Below are 12,639 nucleotides of genomic sequence, written 5' to 3'. Positions count from 1 at the left end.
GAGTTGCTACAATTATATTCTCAGCCTTGAAAACCGATGCCTTGACATAGAAGACCGAAGAATCTCTTTTGGTCTATGACAGGTCAGCCACGCATGCACCTCTTGAATAGGAAACGAAATTTCTCATCATCAAAACGAATTCGGAGTAGACTACTTACCATCATTATCAAGGAAATGTATCGACAAGCTCTTCAACTGGGCCAGTAGGTCGAAATTAGGTCGAAGGGTCAAGTTGAGTGGACGGCCGGATTTTTTGCTTTGTTCAATATGATCAATACAATCTACTACACGGTGTGTTAGAATTCAGCGTTCATAATTTGAAGAAATGCTTACGGGGGATGGAGATGTATCTTTTCTTCTCCTTTCGTTGGGAGTTGCAAAAGAATATCACAATCTGGCGGCCGTTGCGTGCCCGAAGAATCCGTAAATTCTGACTGATGCATTCTTCACCACGGCCCTTGGACTTGGCCTCAGCTATTCCAGCTGTAAAGATGATTTGCTGGTCTAGCAGCTTTTCTTGGAAATGGACACAATCTGGGAGAAGTTAGGATTGGTGGACGCCGGGAGAACAACGGCGAAAGGCCGCAGGTGGCATTTACTAACCTTCCCACGTTTCGAAAGTATACTGGGGCTGTGCCTGGAAAAGCGTTGTTGCAGATTGAACCGTCTGTTCCTCAAGAAATGAAACGCGCGAGGCATGTGGTGTACTCGATGTTACTGGTTGTTCGAGATGAGGTATAGGGCTCTTGGTACCGGGAACTGGGGCATTGTCAGTTTTTGCCCAAAAGCTTGCTTCATGGCAGCGGAATAGTACGGACATGAGTGAATCAATGTCGATGTTACTCCTGTCTGCTCACTTAACTCAATGCGTTTCAGACCTCCCGCCGCATCCTTTCGGATGTCGATGGTGGTAAATCTGAGCTTGAATAAGCTAGAACTTTTGCTGAATGCGCTGAGCCACAAGTATCAATAGTCAGACATGAACAAAACGAGTTGACCACCGTGATCACACCCGGCTTATGGTCCACATACATATGTACAGGCCGCTGTAGAGGGACGCGAATAACGAGGTCTGTTGTTCCAACACTGGAGACTCTTGTTTTCTCGCTCGCGGGTCTGGAAGAGATCGGAGTTGGCGGAAGTGGATAATGTGAGAAATGAATGCTTGCAGTCTCTGAGGCAGGACTGAGCGACGCTGAGTCCAAGCTGGGTGTTCGATAGGAGTTCCTCAAAGGCCAATCGACAGTGTCTAGAAAACTGGACTGTGAAGTCATCGCCATTGATCGACCAATGCCAATAGACCGCCCGTATCACCGAAAGGCCAACCGGGCTAGTTAGGGTTGTGCCGCTTATCGGTCTGGAGGTAGTTGATAGCAGCGGTTACTGCTATTCAAGAGGTACTCATAGGCAGCAACAGCACATATCATCTATAGCCTTCGAAGGAATGCGAATTCAATATCAGAAGTTGCTAGATGGCAAGGCAAGAATGACAGATGCTCTCTGGAAGGCGTTGTGTTATCGTTGAAGGCACCATACTGTCTGATGGCGATGAGCAGAATGGTCGATTGGAAGCTAGAGCACGTGGGCACATTGTACGGATACTGTTCACTCTGGGTATCTCACCATTTCTCGCCTCTGCAAAGCCGAACAGGCATTCGTCCCATCCCCCACGAGGGAAGACCTCCACTTGCAAATTTAGCCTAGTGAGTACCCTCTTGTGCCTCGTGCGGCTAACAAGGCACACGCGGTACATAAATATTGGTGAGGCTAAATCACATCAGTGGACTACGGAGGAATCTGACGGTCTACACGTCAATACACTAATTTCGCAGGTCCGTTTCCCATTTAGGAATCCGTGTAATAATAAACCAATTTTGCTCATCAACTGTCCTTCCCCTGTTTTAGTACCTCCTCCTATGTGGTATTGACCTCGCAAGGCTGTCTGTCAAATCCTGAGACTAATACACAATCCTATTCTATCGAACTAGTATATCGCCACATAATCCCCATGATGGAATTTCAAATTTTCAACCTCAGCACTTGGGTACCAGGTGGCCTCCATCTACATCTTGAGCTCGATTCTGCCAGGACGGCGCAGCTTCGGAAACAGTCCTTTCATCTCAGAGAATGACTTGTAACTAATCATGATGCTCAGGTTGTCATCTAGTTAAGCCAGTCAGTTTTACCTTACTTCTTATCCTTAGCTTAAGGTTTCAAGTCTCACATTAGAAAAGGTCTTCCTCTCACTTCCAACTAAAGACCTCATCAGGTATTTTATTTAAGCCTACCACTTCCCTTCTACTCTTCCACTCTACTCTCCTTGTAAGCCTTTATTATCTTTCTCTTATTATGTACTTTTATACTTTTATAACTCTACTTAAACCTACGACTTGAGGTTTAATCAGCTCCCACTCACCCTGTCACTCACCCTGTCTCTCTCTCTTGTCACATGCGTCTGTACCATTGCAATACTACCCTCTATAAACCTCCCACTCTTCCACTCTCCTCCTCTTCTATTCTTCCATCATCCTCCTCTTCTCATACAGATTCTCCCATATACCATTTACAATTTTCTCAACTCAACTCAACACCAATCCACACCACCAACAACCTTGAAGCTACCCAAAAATGGCAAGCAACGAGCAACACGACCAGGAACAGCCCACCACCACTACCGCTGCATCATCTGCTATCAACATGGCCCTTCTTCAACTCCAATTGGGATGCAGCAAGCATGACATCTCCAACATCCCGCCGGCCGCCACCACCAACGAAAGCCCCTCTGAGAGAAGAGAGCGGATGCGACCGGTCCTCAACAAGCTCCACGAAGACTGTGACCTGGACGGCGGCATGGAATGTCCTGCCGTCGTGGCTGCGCGAGGCACCTTCGAGTCCGTCGTCAAGAACCTTCTCGATGGTAAGTACAGTATATCAATCCATCCCCCCTCCCTCACTCACTCCCAATGAACTCGCACCAAATCACTTCATGTCCTTCATTCCATTCATCATTCCGAAGCCGAAAAACAAAATTGCTGACGGGAACGAAAATCTCCCCAGTGTCGATTGGCATTGCCGCGCGTGCAGGTCGGGCCGAAATCACTCGAGAAGACGTTGCGACGGCCGTCACGTTCTTCGACTCACGTGGCCGACCTCGCACCGAACCCGGAACCGGAGAGGATGGAGAGGGTGAATCAGACCAGACCAGTGGCGAACGAATCGACGCTATTGGCGATGGCGACAATGATGGCGACAATACCGAGGTTAAATAAAAGGCTCACCAGAAAATAGCAGGTCGGACGTCTGGAAGTCATCTGAGCTTGGAATTCGACGGGCTTGCAGGGTGTGAACCTGGATATCATATCAACTGAGCCTGTAGCCCCAGACCAAGCATGGATAGGCGATCCATTAGGCGTTCTGCGCGCGAGGCTGAGGCCGTGATCAGTCAGGGGGAGCAGATGATGGACTCATTGCTTTGGATCGCAAGACATGGGATGCTAAGCTTTTCATTTTCTCTGAGCTATGGCATACATACTACTTGATTCACGATGAGCAAGAATTGTTAATTGCTATTCGCTTTGAGAAGTCGAGCCTCCCAGCTAGCATTCGCAATCACATTCAGGCTTCAACAAATGTATAGTATGACCTCCCCAGCAATTTTGCATTCAAGTTCTGTCGCGTAAAATCTGTTGGTCTTTGGATGTACTCGTGCCCCGAGGCAAATCTCTCTTCGTTTCATAGTCCCTCCCCCCCAATTTCATAACTTCCCACACTAAGCATTCTGTGCCGTGTGAATTGATATTGTCTGACAAATGTGGGCGTTCATGGTGGAACGATCCGTGCCTTGCTTCTGCATATGAGTTCTCTCCAGATTTGCCCACATATTGACAACGGATCCATGACCTCCTTGCCCTCTGGGACTTTTCGAATGTAGAAGATAATCGCATAGCTCTTGTGGTTGCAGCAAATTCTGTTCATTTCTCTGCGTTCAAGATACAGTGACGTCATTTGGGCGATTGTGTTGCTCAACTGATTGATTTGATATGTAAGTGGCCAATTCATCACAGGCAACAACATGATATTTTCCATTCTTGTTGGTTTTGAGATATGGACTGGGTGTCTTGCTGCAAACAATGCTGATATCTTGGAGGTTCTCGATGACTTGTCTATCAGCATCATCGATGTCAACCGACATTTCCAAAGCACAGTCCTAAAACATTCAGGTCAGTCAAACTCAAGCAATAAGGATCGGAAGAGACAAACACATTTCCAGGTCAATCGTCGATGAGATTTTGGTGGTTTAGGTCTGATCAATTGATTGATCAGATCCTCGAGTCTATCGCCACTACCTCCATCTGCTGGGACGGTTGCGGAAGTTGGAGAGCCTGGTGCCTTGGCAGCGCCGAGTGGTGGTGGAGCCAGATTATACCCTCGGCTTGGTGGCGTTGCAGGAGGCTGACCAGATCTTGGAGATGGTGCAGGTGCAAGGACAGGAGCAGTGACAGGGCCATATTGAGCAGTAGCGGTCTGAGTGCCCGAGTTCAGATTGGGAGAAGGTTGTAGCAGAGGAACGGCAGAGGTAGGTCGTGGAGTGCCATCAGAGCTCAAAGCACTGCTGAGACGACGAGAGTCACGGGGACTATCACTTTTGTAGAATTCAGAGTCTTTGTTCCGAGATGAAGCACTCAACGAGGGAGATTGTTCAGGATCGCGTGAAGCAGTGTCGGAGCTGGGGACATCTGTCATGGTGACATCTCGATCTCTGGACATGTAAGGTCTCTCGCCAGCGGTTGGAGGTTGATCAATGAGAACATGACGACCGCTGCCACCGTCCTTGATGATACCTTCAGCAACGGCCCAGTTAGTCAAGTCTTCATCCTCTCGTTCTTCCTTGGCTTCAACAATGTCACGTGAAAAATGACCACCAACATGTTCCATGCGTTCATTCCAACTGCCATCACCTTCAAAGACTCTGCCGCAGAAACCGCAAGTGCTTCGCTGTGGAGGTTTGCGCTTTTCAACCCAGCAACGACTTCTGACATCTTCAAGGCTGTCCTCGAAGGCTCTCCAATCCTTGGCATCTGCATTACTGGCAGGGAATGGTACCGAGCCAGGGCCGGACTCGGGTTTGTGCATTCGTCGATGATGTTGAGTGAACAAATCCTTTCGGTTGAAGTCATTGTAGACGCGTTTATGACCGGGAACGTTGGGGTTCAAGTCAGGGTTACATGAACCAACATCACAGCGATAAAAGCCGAGTTGCAAATGCTGAATGGAGACATGTCTCTTCCATTCATTTTTGGAACTGAGAGCAACGTCACACCCATAGTGGGAAAAAGAACAAATAAACTTGCGCTTAGCAGGTTCTGACCGTTTTGCCCCAGAGCCGGGAGATTTTCGAGCACGAGGCTTCACGACCCGACCCGGATGGGTGTCGGAACCGGAGATAGATTGCAGCGAATCTTTCCGAGGTCGAGGTTTGATGATGCGATCAGAAGGACTGCCTCGTAGAGATGCGGAAGTGATATTAATATTTGAATCAGTCGCCATGTTGGATATTTGGAGTCGACGAGATAAAATAAAGTGTGGTGTAGGTCTAGATGGCTGTGCTGGGTGAGGATAATATGAAAGTGGGTGTCGGGTTAAGAAGCGGAGTTGAGCGAAAAAGAACCACCGAAGAAACCTCGAACCCAAGGGCAAGGCAGGGCAAGGCGTGGCGAGACAAGGCGTGGCGAGGCAAGGCAAGGCAAGGCTTGCAAAGTGCGGGCAGGCTGTCGAGGAAAATTCAGAGATGATCAGTCATTGTTTTTGGAATTGTAGTTGAAGTTGAGGAAGGCTGGCAATCAGTTGAAGAGAATGGTTGGAAAAAGGAAGAGATAAGCTTGCTGGCGAGAGCTTTCTGGCAGATGGCGAAATTGCCAAGACGGTGGTTGCTGGTTGAGGGAAGGAGCGACTTTGAGAAGTCGAAAAGAGAAGGAAAGAGGAGAAGGTCGAGTGTGGCAGTCGCGGTGGTTGAGATGGAGAGTCCGTACCGAGTAATAATGGTGAAGGCGGAGGTGGGATGAAAAGGCTTAAGCTTGCGAGGTTCTACTAGTAGCTCAAGTCTGTTCACCTCCACGGTTGCTAACTTGTTCAGTCGGGTTGAGAGGTGGTGATAAGATTGATGAGAGGGAAGGGCGAGCATGCGAGAATGTGAGAAGCAGCCTGAGCCTGAGCATGAGCCTGAGGGCAAAAATACGGGTGGACTCGATAGATTATTGGGGGGAAAAAACAAAAGAGGAGGGGGAACCGGGACGTGTTTGTGGTTGACGAGGCTTTTAGCCTGTAAGGCTGCGAGGTTGTGGTTTTGTTTCTCCAGAACTCTGAAGCCAGACCGGAATGATGCATTCAAGGCCCATACACACCCACAATTCGAGGACTGATTGCTTTCCTAGTGGAGCTTATTCCGTAGCTATCAGCTTTCTCCAGCATCATTGATTTCGGCAGAGCTCTGACCACTGACCAGGCTCCGCGAAATGATAGAGGAATTCTTATCACGACTCGTCTACTACGGCCACGATTTTGGTTTCCAGCCAAATCTGAATTTATCAAGAGCAAGACTAGGGCTTTCAGAGTCATCCATATTTCCACTTATCGGTCAAGAAGAGAATGTGGGTGACGGTGACTTTGTAGCGTGGTGGTGACAGGTGGCAACTGGAACTGGCAAGGCGAGGGGACAGCCTGCTACCAGCTACCAGCTTCCCCCGAGGCCCTGAGGCTTCGAGCCTTAGCTCTTAGCTCTTGGGTGACTAGCCCGAGGCCCCGAGAGCCTGACCCCAATCGAAGCCTAGAAAAAAGAGGAGGAGGCCTGGCCCAAAACAGTTAAGATCTGCCGAGGCTGCAAAAGGGTGGTGGGCAAGGTGGTCGGTGGAAGGAGGAGAGTTTGGGCGTTTTCCAGAGCCAATAGGCGATGGATTCTAGGCATGCACGAGGCTTTAGTCAAGGGTCAGTCGTGGCAGGTTCGAGCTCGCCCACCGACCGACCTGCATCGGGGAAAGCTCTTTGGTGCAAGTGCAGTGGTTGGCGATTGCCCCTCTTTCAGTTTTTCCTTTCAACTTGAACTGCTTCCACTCGTCTTCCAGGCATGGATTCTATTCCTTCCTCGGTACTGACCTCCGTCTCATCAATCAAATCAGACTTGGTGTCTGGATACCCCAATCCACTTTTCGGTGCAATCGCGTCTTCAAGTCTGTTCAGGCAGTACGGACACCTCGTAAAAGGTTCATAGCAGTGGCACGCTGCACACCCTCAATCAAGTACCGATCATTTGGGGGTGCACTACTCATGCGGTTGTGTACCCGAGATGAGTTAACTGTCCTTGCACAGACGAGGTACAGCGCAGTCCCAACGGCCGCTATCTGCCCAGCCTGGCCTGACCGACTCTTTTCTGGTCAACCCTCCCAAGTCACAAGGCTTCGGAAGCCTGAGCCTCGCATTGCGGCCCAAACAACCATGGAAATTCCAGGCTGACCTGACCTGGTGGTCAAACCGTCCAATTCTGGCGTGACATGTGTAGCAAATCGACCAGAGTGTCAACCGGCCGCGTAATCGAAACTGGGGGATACCCACGAGAGTTATCCTCCCATTAACCTTTGGCTTTGAAACTCAGCTGGTTGCCAGTGCACGGCCAAGTCTCCCAAACAGCCTCACCTTCAGACAAGTCTGCATCAGGACTCAGAAGGCTCAACAGCAGCCTGATCCAGCTATCCGTATGAGACTTGTATCTTCAATCAATACTCCGTATCCATATCCGTACAGGGAATCGATCAATCTTAGCCTCGCTTTGGGATTCAAGCCACATGGTTACCACCCGGGGTTGACCCAATGCCACCTTCCCTTCAAGTGTTGGATAAATGATCCATCTCTCATTCTCCACCTCCCTCGATTGTCACCGATACGATACGGCGACCCGGCAAGCAACCGATACTTTTCCATCGATTCTCCCATCCCGATTCTAACCACACTGACAAGTAAGCACTATCGGCACTCCGTACTTCGTACCTACTCACCATTTTATTATCCATTCCCCCAAATCTACTCGGTATCTGTCTGTGCTCACGCTGAAATTCCCGCTCCAACCTCGGGCCATACAGGACCGCATTATTATTATTATTATTCTTATTATTGCGCCGTCTCCACCTTTTTAGTTGTCTTCCAGTCGTAGTTAAGTTCTAACCTTCCAGCCCACCGTGACTGTAGAGCAAAAACCCTTTCGGTGGTGGCCTTCCTGTCCCAGTTAGCCCACCTAGCCTAACCACTGCCCAACTAAACCCATTAGCCTAGCCTTACCCCGCACTCTCCCCCAGGCGCCGCTGGCCACTCCTTTCAACCTCCAGTGTTGCAAGCAGACGGACGGAGGTTTTGAAGTTTTCATGATGATGATGGAAGTTTTTTGTCCAAAAACCTTGCAGGTGATTCTCCACCTCGCTCTGACAGCGCCGCACTGCAACTGCATCTCACATGTTTTTGCCACCACTGCGGTCTGAAAGTACCGAGGATACCCAGTGACCCTTCAGACACCCTGATAATGGCATGACAACATCGAAAGCGTAGAGATTTCGTAGGTCAGGTACCCGGTACCTGGACACTTGCTGTCTTCCACCCCCCGGAGTATGTCAAGCCCGAGGCTGTGAGAATGTAGAATGTACCCCCTCTGGGCTCCAACATCACACCCTTGGGTCCACCTGTAGGTGAGGTACCAAGTACCTTCTTCCTTCACTCCACTTCCTTTCATTTTCTACAATGATAGTGGCTCGGAACCACATTTATTACTGCATTCTGGCGATGATGGATTTGTAGACTACAGACTCCTTATTCTTATTATTGATCATGGACTGAGATTTTACTTTATGACTAGCCGTCTGCTTCGCCAGATTCTTGAGATTCGTCTCTCGGTAGGCTCGCACCACCCCCAACTGCCGACACTTGCGAATCAACGTCCTTCATCTCAGCATCTATCGGATCGCTAGCTTGTATTGCATTCGAATCTGAAGGACCATCGGGTCCCTCATCATCTCTGTTACCCTCAGCTTCGTCATTGGACTCGGTCACTTGGACATCACCCTCCACCGTCCTTCCATTCACGTTCCCATTGACAACTCCTTCTGCATTCGTGTGCCCTTTCTCCTCCGTCTCCATGTTCTCATCCTCGTGCTCATCCTGCTTGAGATGCTCATCCCCAGTCTTGTCTCCATCTTCACCTCCTTTTTCAATCAATGCCTTGAGATTGGTTCCGTTGGCGATGTTGTCGCAAAGAACGTATCTTCGACCACTGGCTCTTAGCGCACGCCACACTCTTCCAGCCTTGCGCTCTTTGATCTCATTATTCGTCTCTTCGTCATTGGGAAAATCCAAGTCAAGCTCGTCCGATTGAATGCCATTATAGTAGTCTTCCATTGTCGGAGCCCTGCGTCTTTTGCTTGGATGCTTCAGAGCCTCTAGTGGCTCCACTCGCGAAAGAAAGGCAAGATCTCTGGCTCCCGGCGGCGCTGGAAGAGGCGCTTTGTGTGCACTGGTGAGTTTGGTCAACGTAACCTTCGCCTCGACATGGGCTTGCCATGTCACACTGTCACGGGAAATGGTCGGACAACTCTCTGCCTTCCACCGCACCCAATTTTTGTCACGCGACAACACAGTATCGACCATACGATAGTAGAATTTGCCTTCGTTTCCACTGCCTTGCTGGAGATATGACGCGATTGCTGCTCGAGTTGTGTGAACCCACTTTGTGTCCTCTTCTGATAGCGTGTACACATATAGCACTGATTTGTTGGTCAATCCCTCAAATTTCTCCTTGGCGCCGGTAGTCAAGCTCAGAAGAAAATCGAGCATGATCAGTGCTTGCACCAAGACATGACGACGAAAGGCTGTGTCATGAACCTCAAGATCGAACAGGTCACGATTGGTAAGATATTTGGGGTTGAAGGTTGTGGAGGGAATGGTCGAACTGGTGATATCCATCTCACTTGTTCTCTTGCGCTTGAGACCACGCTTGATGTCGGAAGGATTGCTCGTCGAAGTGGATGATTGTGCAACACTCTTGAAGCATGCTATCGTCTGCTCGATCCCATCCTTGAAAGTGGACATATTACTAGGTTCAAATAGTCGTGTAGGAGATGAGAAGAAGGATTGTAAGGTCCAGAACTTGGGATACAAGCTGTCAAGATCTGGGGGTGGCAGCGCAGCATCGAGGCTGTCCTTGGGATCGGAAGACTTTGCGAGTCTAGGGACCGGTGTACCTCGGGCGGTGGTACTCTTCTGGTCGGGATCCTGTGATTGAGATTGAGATGCAGGCGTCTGAGCTCCTGACGTGGCTTGCGGTGTGTGAGATTGAGCATCGGTAGAATCGAGCTCCATCGGTTTGATGGCATGTTCCGACTTCTTTGGGGAGGGGTCGAACGTGGTTGCATTTTCGACGTGAAATTCGCCGCGCAGATTGACAGAGCTCTTGTCACCCAGCGGAAAGCTCTGGAACAAGAAAATGAAGACGCGACCGCAGAAGACAGTGTCCTCAGCCCTTGAGAGGCGTCGAAGGAGGTCATTGCATAATCTCAGAAGGATGAGGTGCTTGGCTTTGAAATGTTTCGCAATCAGCCTCTCCCGACGGGACTCTAGATAGTCAAAGACCCTCCTGCATCCCTCAATGGTCTGGGTATCAAGAAGATCTTCGATGAGGTAAGTGGTCAAGCCAGGTTCACACAAGTCATTATCAGACAGGACGGTTATGATATCCAAAAGTACCCAAATCACACAAAAGGCGGGCTCCAAGATCTCGACGGTGGCCGTGGTATGGAGGAAGATGTCGCGACAAGCAGCTTCGATAGCAGCGTTGTGAAGAAAGGGTTCGTCATTGGACTCCGTAGGCTGGGTTCGGAGAGTGCGGACTTGGGAAAGGAGATCGGTACAGTCGCTTTCGAGGATAGGATTATCGTTGAGAATATCGGGATGGGTATCGGCCAACTCAAGGATAGCGGAGTCAACCAGGGGTTTGTAGAGGTTAAAGAGATGAATGTCGGAGAGAGACATGGTGGTTGAAGAGAGCAGAGAGGGTGGGAGATGCAGAAATGAGAGATGTCAAGTCAAGGCCTGATCAAAGAAAGAGAGATCGAAGGCTGACAAAGAGGAGAGAGCACGGTCTCTATCGGTGCAGCCGGCGGTATCATCAGGAAGGTGCAGTCAGATTATTGAAGGCGCCTGCCTTTTGCCCATCAGTAGGAGAAATTGAACTTGGAGGAAGTTACGTTGAAGAAGATGTGATTGTTTGCGGAGGAAGTCGCGATCTGCGGAGATGCAAGTTTCTCCGACTCGGAAATCTGCCTGCGCTCAGTTCTTTTCATCGCTCGCGACCATACCACCTCGTTGGGTTAAATACATTGCCAGCCATGCTCTAAGCAAAACTTGCGACGCTTATAGTTCGAGTAAGCTATAACCAGACGATGCGGCATGTTTGAGCACGTCGCCCTCCAGCTCAAGTTCCTCGATCAGTTCTACTATCTCACCTAGCAGCAGCTCGGTGTCGTTATGGACTGCAGCGAGCATTACCACTACTGGAGCGACAAAATTTGCGACATCTCCACAGCCGATCATGGCAAAGTCGTTGACCGGAACGACTTCTTGTACCAGGTCTCTACCAGGTAGGAATAAAGTAGGTAGAGGGATTCCTGGGTCATCGAGCATTTCGCGGATCAACTTTCCCGGGACGCTTGTTCAGAAGACACGTGGGGAATCACTGACTGTCATCTTGGATAAACGATGCGTCATCAAGCAAATGAGAATACTTGGGTGAGACCTGGGTCGGTGCTGAAATGAAAGCGGCCACTCTAAGCCACCTGCGGATTCTGTATGCTTTACGATCTGGATTGGCCATCAACTTCTCTGCAATGAAACGCCCCTCAAAGTGATTTGAGACATTTTTGCCAGCCGCCATGCCAACGTCCGCCGCCCGTGAATTGATGACAAAAACCGTAGGGAATGGTAGAGTTGGGTGTATTGTCTTTGATATTGATGCTCGCTCTTGTCAGGCGAGTTTGCATTCAAGCTTGATGCCTTTTGCTTCAGAGCCTTGGCCACAATTTTGACCACTTTCATTTCAGCAGCTCAATTGATGGGGCAATCGAAAGACTCGGAGTTCTTTGATCGCCACGATTTTGATTCAATGCACTGACGCTTACGAACTTGATGAGGCTCCTGCGGGATTGTTCTGGTTGCCATGCTGAGCTAGTATCCGACTTCAATAATTCTAAAGAGAGCCTTAGTCTCGTGGCTAGTTCCACCGCTTACAAGGACATCTGATCTCTCTTCTTGGAATCTTTGCATTGAAGAATCTCTTTCCTATGGCAAGTTGCCGTAGGCCTATGAATTCAAAGCAAGCTCGTGGAGCTCCTCATCTGGTTCGGTGTCGTTGTTTGCGCTCAGCCATGTCATCAAGATCCTAATTGCGTTCCGGATGTCGGGGTGCAAAGGACCGAGTACTTGGATTGCTTCCATGCACAAGTCATCAACCGCGTGGATTACTGTGAGCATGATCTTTTGGTATGCTGGTCAGGTTAGCCATACTGATCAGAGTGTCAGGATGCTCCACTACAACGTGTTCCCCCTGACTGT

General features: G+C 49.5%; 5 protein-coding genes across 5 annotated transcripts; 1 reads left to right on the top strand and 4 right to left on the bottom strand.

The window, feature by feature from the left end:
* Window positions 1-20: 20 nt before the first annotated feature.
* Window positions 21-1,280, bottom strand: LTR84_000214 (uncharacterized protein; the record flags this gene model as incomplete). The annotated part of the gene is made up of 6 exons (XM_064843845.1): window positions 21-73; window positions 159-284; window positions 334-534; window positions 604-759; window positions 819-952; window positions 1,033-1,280. 6 exons carry the CDS (start codon window positions 1,278-1,280, stop codon window positions 21-23), a joined length of 918 nt encoding a protein of 305 aa, XP_064711705.1.
* Window positions 1,281-2,628: 1,348 nt separating this feature from the next.
* On the top strand, window positions 2,629-3,269 carry LTR84_000213 (uncharacterized protein; the record flags this gene model as incomplete). Its single annotated transcript, XM_064843844.1, has 2 exons — window positions 2,629-2,917; window positions 3,058-3,269. 2 exons carry the CDS (start codon window positions 2,629-2,631, stop codon window positions 3,267-3,269), a joined length of 501 nt encoding a protein of 166 aa, XP_064711704.1.
* Window positions 3,270-3,985: 716 nt separating this feature from the next.
* LTR84_000212 (uncharacterized protein) lies at window positions 3,986-5,547 on the bottom strand (the record flags this gene model as incomplete). Its single annotated transcript, XM_064843843.1, has 2 exons — window positions 3,986-4,207; window positions 4,261-5,547. The coding sequence occupies 2 exons, from the start codon at window positions 5,545-5,547 to the stop codon at window positions 3,986-3,988; spliced, it is 1,509 nt and encodes a 502-aa protein (XP_064711703.1).
* Window positions 5,548-8,889: 3,342 nt separating this feature from the next.
* On the bottom strand, window positions 8,890-11,061 carry LTR84_000211 (uncharacterized protein; the record flags this gene model as incomplete). Its single annotated transcript, XM_064843842.1, has 1 exon — window positions 8,890-11,061. The coding sequence occupies one exon, from the start codon at window positions 11,059-11,061 to the stop codon at window positions 8,890-8,892; it is 2,172 nt and encodes a 723-aa protein (XP_064711702.1).
* A 381-nt stretch (window positions 11,062-11,442) lies between these two features.
* LTR84_000210 (uncharacterized protein) lies at window positions 11,443-11,712 on the bottom strand (the record flags this gene model as incomplete). The annotated part of the gene is made up of 1 exon (XM_064843841.1): window positions 11,443-11,712. The coding sequence occupies one exon, from the start codon at window positions 11,710-11,712 to the stop codon at window positions 11,443-11,445; it is 270 nt and encodes an 89-aa protein (XP_064711701.1).
* Between the last annotated feature and the right edge of the window lie 927 nt (window positions 11,713-12,639).

This window comes from Exophiala bonariae (genome assembly GCF_035927105.1).
Source record: "Exophiala bonariae strain CCFEE 5792 chromosome Unknown scaffold_1, whole genome shotgun sequence".
NCBI lineage: Eukaryota > Fungi > Ascomycota > Eurotiomycetes > Chaetothyriales > Herpotrichiellaceae > Exophiala > Exophiala bonariae.
The sequence above is the reverse complement of the archived record's forward strand: the minus strand, read 5'-3'. Positions and strand labels throughout refer to the sequence as shown.